General features: G+C 58.1%; 1 protein-coding gene across 1 annotated transcript in view; it reads left to right on the top strand.

Annotated features, from left to right (window-relative positions):
* The window catches only part of Il4r (interleukin 4 receptor), a 31,451-nt gene that overhangs the window by 26,707 nt on the left and 312 nt on the right, over positions 1 to 4,432 (top strand). Inside the window, exons 11-12 of the mRNA XM_033758731.1 lie at positions 187 to 380; positions 4,081 to 4,385. Coding sequence (XP_033614622.1) covers positions 187 to 380; positions 4,081 to 4,385 — 499 coding nt within the window. The remainder of the gene's footprint in view (positions 1 to 186; positions 381 to 4,080; positions 4,386 to 4,432) is intronic.

The raw sequence follows: 4,432 nt of genomic DNA, 5'->3' as shown, positions 1-4,432 counted from the left end.
GCTGCTGCTGTGGGGACCGGGCCTCGCCCACGGCTGAGTGTCCCCCCGAAGCTGGCCTCCACCCCGCCTCTCTGGCACCCGCAGGCCTCTTGGAGGAGCACAAGACGGCCCTGCCCTTCCCCCCTGCCCCCGGCAGTGCCCACAGCTCAAGCCAGGCCCCAAAAGGGGTGGGCCTGCTCCCCGCAGGGTCCCCGAGTGCGAGGGTGTCCTAGGCACGGGCTCCTTGTCACCCATCAGCCGGGGGCCCTGGACCTGCCCGCGCCACCAGGCACCTGCGGGAGGCAGCGGTGCAAATTGGACACAGCTGTGTCCCGAAGTGCACCGCAGCTCCGACGCTGCCGCCTGCCTCCCCTGAGTCTGCAGCAGGCAGCCCGACCCCGGTGCGTCCCTGCACCCAGTCACTGCTTGCCTGGGGCTGACTGAATGGACAGGTTGAGCCCAGAAACTAGCAGCCCCCGGGGGTGAGTCGGGAGGCCTCGGCAGTGGGCAGAGTGGGGTCCCGGAGGTGCCCACTTTCTCTTCATAGTGATCTTGGGCCGACGCTGAAGGCTGTCAGCTTGGGGCTCCCTCCCGGCCCCTGGACACAGACCTGGCTCCTTGCGACAGCTCTGGCTGTTGGGCACCGCTGACAGCTACGCGAGGCACAGGGCCCCAGCCTGCAGCTCTGGGAAAGGGCAGGGAGTCTGTCCACGTCCCAGGACTGTGTCCCCAACCTCCTGTTTGCTGGGGAGGGTAGGACAGGATCAGGTTATATAAGTAAGGTCTCTTTATCTCTCTGTTCTTTGTGTATTAAACAAACTTGCTGCCAGGCTGTGCGATGAGGTCTTTATTAAGCCTGGAATCTTCCCATCCACGGGAACCAGGGCACAGGTTAAGGACTTGGAGTTGGCGCCCAGGGAGGCTGCTTCCAAGTCCTCGGTGTCCAGAACAAAGAACTGAACAGGGCACTCGAGTCCCAAGAGTGAAAGAAGCAGGCAGACATGGCAGCACACATCTGTAATCCCAGCTTTAGGAGGCTGAGGCGGGAGGATCTTGGAGAATTCAGGGCAGTCGGGGCTACATAGTAGGGTGTTATCTCAAAATAAATTAAAAAGCAAAGGCCCATTCCCCAGGGCTCAGTGGCCAATGCAGGGCTTACAGCCCAGTTGGGACGGGTCCTGGCTCTCAAGGTCCTGGGTGATAGATCTATAGTGGGCGGTTGTAGAGTCCTCACCTGGGGCACCTGCCTCAGCTGCAGTGGGGAGAATCAGAGCGCACTGGGAAGGGGTCACAGGCCAGGGCCATGCACTTTCGGCTCTGCACATGTGGGGGCTTTTGCGGAGACAGGGCAACCTTTACAGGGTTTTCTCAATCCTGACCCACAGCTTCCTGTCTACTTGTCCTGCCTCTACCTCAAGAAGTGAGTGACCCCCGAAGCCCTGCCAAGGGTGGGGAGTGAGTTAGGAGGGCAACAGGCTGGGCAGGTGTATTACAGCTGGCCACCAGCTGGGTGACAAACACTGCACCCTGCCACGCAGCACTGGGACAGCCTGGCACATGGGCGGGCAGCCTGCAGGAGAGCTGCTGCTCGTCATGGGAGGGCTGTCATTTCCAGGGGGCAAATTCTCCACCCGTGCAGCTGCTTGGGGAAAACTTCCTAGGGTACACACCGAGGACCTGGGGACTGGCAGGAGACTGGACAGCCAGGTCCGCAGCCTGATGAGGTGGGCCTGGGCTAGCAGGGGACCTCAAGCTTCTTTCTGGAATCGTACAGGAGGGAGCTGCGAAGGAAGGAAGCTGAGATCTGAGATGTGGGGGGTGTCAGTGTGCTCAGGGAGGCCTTGCAAAGGTGACATTTAAGCTGGGAGAGGGAAGATGAAGTGGAGGCAGAACATGCCAGGCAATGTATACAGTGTGTGCAAAGGCCCTGAGGCATGAGGACTTTGGGTCGTAGTACTGAAAGATCCACTGCAGAGAAGCGAGCCAGGGACTGGTGGTGGTAGTGGAGATAAGATCAGGGCATAATGGGGCCAGAGTGAAGAATCCATATTTGGTCTTGAATGCACATTAGCCCCACCCCTTAGAAACCAATCTCCCATCAATCTACCCAATCCTGACGTGCCTATAACTAGGAGGCAGTTAAAGAGGTGCAGCCATAGGGTGTGCTCCTCCCAAAGGGCTCCTCTTCCACCCTAAAGAAGTGGAGGACTAACATTCCTTCTGACAGCAGTGCCGGGGTGGCTAGAATCCTGATCACTAATATTTGTCACCCTGGACTCCTTCCAGGAATGAACTGTTCACGCTAGGGAAATTCTTCCTTGGAATTTCCTTGGTAATTTTACTTTTTAAGAAGCTCCTTCTAGTGTGGTCCTTGAGCTACCGGGCACTGGCGTGTGAATTGGTCAGGAGCCCCTTTGGGGTGTGGAGCCCCAGGCCAGCTCTCTGCATCGTCCGTCTGTCTGTCCACCCCTGCAGGCTGCCTGGCCCTGGCTCTCTCATTTGTAAGGTAGGAAAGGCTCTCCAGGGGCGCAGGCAGCAGGAGCACAGAAACCCAGCCCCGGCCCTGGCTGTGGCCCCAGCTGCCTGTGCTTCGTCCTGAGCTGGGGCTGGAAGCTTCTGCCTGCCCCGCATACCCTGCCCTGCTCATCTCTGCCTCCTCCTGGACACTGCCAGGCGACAGCCTGGATGCTCAGACCCTCACCACCAGGTCCCTGTGGAGCAGCCTCTCCCTGCAAAGGCAGCTGTGAAAGCAAACGGCATTTGTGAGCACGGGTCGCAGTTTTACCTCTAATTTGCAGGAAGGGAGAAAAGAAAGCCATGAAAGAAAAGAGATGCAAGTCTGCAGTCACTCCTGCAGCAGAACTTCTGCTAGGACGGAAACGCTCTTGGGCCATTCACTATGGCAGTGACTGGCCTCAGACCCACAGAACGGGGTCTACTCTGGCTCTCAGTGGCCTCTCGCTGACAGGCCCCAGTGAGTGACAGTCACCCGGCTCCCTCTGATGACCTCCTCCCATCCCAATCACCCCAAAGGCCTCACACGCCCCGAGACACCCCAGTGAAGCTTCCTCCCTCTCAACACCGCATGGGGAGAACTGAGCTCCAGAATTTTTTTGGAGGGGACAGAGCACGTTGAAAGCATAGTGGCAATGTTACCTGAGGTTCCTGGAGTCACCCGTAGCCCTCAAAATGTAGGACTGAGAGGCTTAAATTCTCATTTAATCATAATCAATTAACATTTACATTTTAAAATGATTAACTTTTCAAGTATACCTACATACTATTTTCCATTGCCTTAGCCCGGAGGAGAGGGAAATTCTGGGAAGATGGTAAGAGAGGGACCTAGAGAAAGAGCTCACACCAAAAGCTCACCCCAAGAGCCCCAGGGATGGGCACTGGGGGGGGGCAGGAGTTTCCCAGCAGCCCCATGGCGCTGACCCCTCCCAAGGCATCGATTTGGGGGCCTCTCCCAGTATCACACCCTCTGCCCTGCTTTTACGAAGATGGGGGGCCCGGGGGCAATGAGTGTGTCTGCTTTAATTTTTTTTTTAAAAAACAAAAAGCTGCTTGTTGGATTTTTCTGGTTCCTAAATTGGCATGCAAGCTTCCCCAACGCAGAGAAAAACCTCAAGGTAGCGAAGAGGAAAGTTGAAAACCACCGGAAACCCCGTCCCCACCCTGGCACCTGGGCCCTGTGGGCCGTCGAAAAATGAATGTCTTTTTTGAAGCAGTACTCCCTTGACATCCTGTTGATAAGCCTTTGTGACATTATTTTCCCACGAAAGTTAATTAAAAACCCAAAGAGCAAAAAACAAAAACAAAACATAACAAAAAACCCAGCAAGTTTTTGTGTCTTAGAGGCAAGGAGGCCCGACCTCACCTCCCCGGAAAGGTGAAGGGGTGGGTGACGCCTGGGACTTGCTGCGCTGCCCTGGCCCCCCGCAGCCCTGTCCCTCACTTCTGCGCTGTGCGACATGGGCGAGGGTCTCGACCTCTCTGGGCCTCATCTTCCTTCCGGAGTTGGAGCGGGCGGCCAGGCCGCACCCAGCTGCCCTCCTGAGGGGCCCCTCACCACCGGCCTCTTCCTCTGACCGGCACCAGGCCCCTTTCTGGACAAGGACGGGAAGGGGTGAGCTCCTCGGTCGCTGCTGCCCCCTGGTGGCCGGAGTTGGCCCAGCGCCTGGCTCCGTCCTGGGCCAGGATCCAGGCCGCAGAAGCAGGCGGGCACCGGCCCCACCTCTCCTCCCTCCGCAGCCCGATGGGTGGGGTCCCCTGGGTGCTGGGTGGCCCGGACTGCTGCACCCCACCTCGCCTGTACAATGGTAACATCGGTGCCCGTCTCAAGCTTCAGACGCTGCTGTCTGCGAGCCCTGAGAGCGGAGCCCCCTGGACGCACCCGCGGACCGGTAGGCCGTGGGTCTCACCTGCATTCGCTTACTGTAACAAGGACCGG

Source organism: Fukomys damarensis, unplaced genomic scaffold, assembly GCF_012274545.1.
Source record: "Fukomys damarensis isolate Sample0158 unplaced genomic scaffold, DMR_v1.0_HiC HiC_scaffold_34, whole genome shotgun sequence".
Classification (NCBI taxonomy): domain Eukaryota; kingdom Metazoa; phylum Chordata; class Mammalia; order Rodentia; family Bathyergidae; genus Fukomys; species Fukomys damarensis.
Note: the sequence above shows the minus strand (reverse complement) of the source record. Positions and strands in the feature narration are given on the sequence as shown.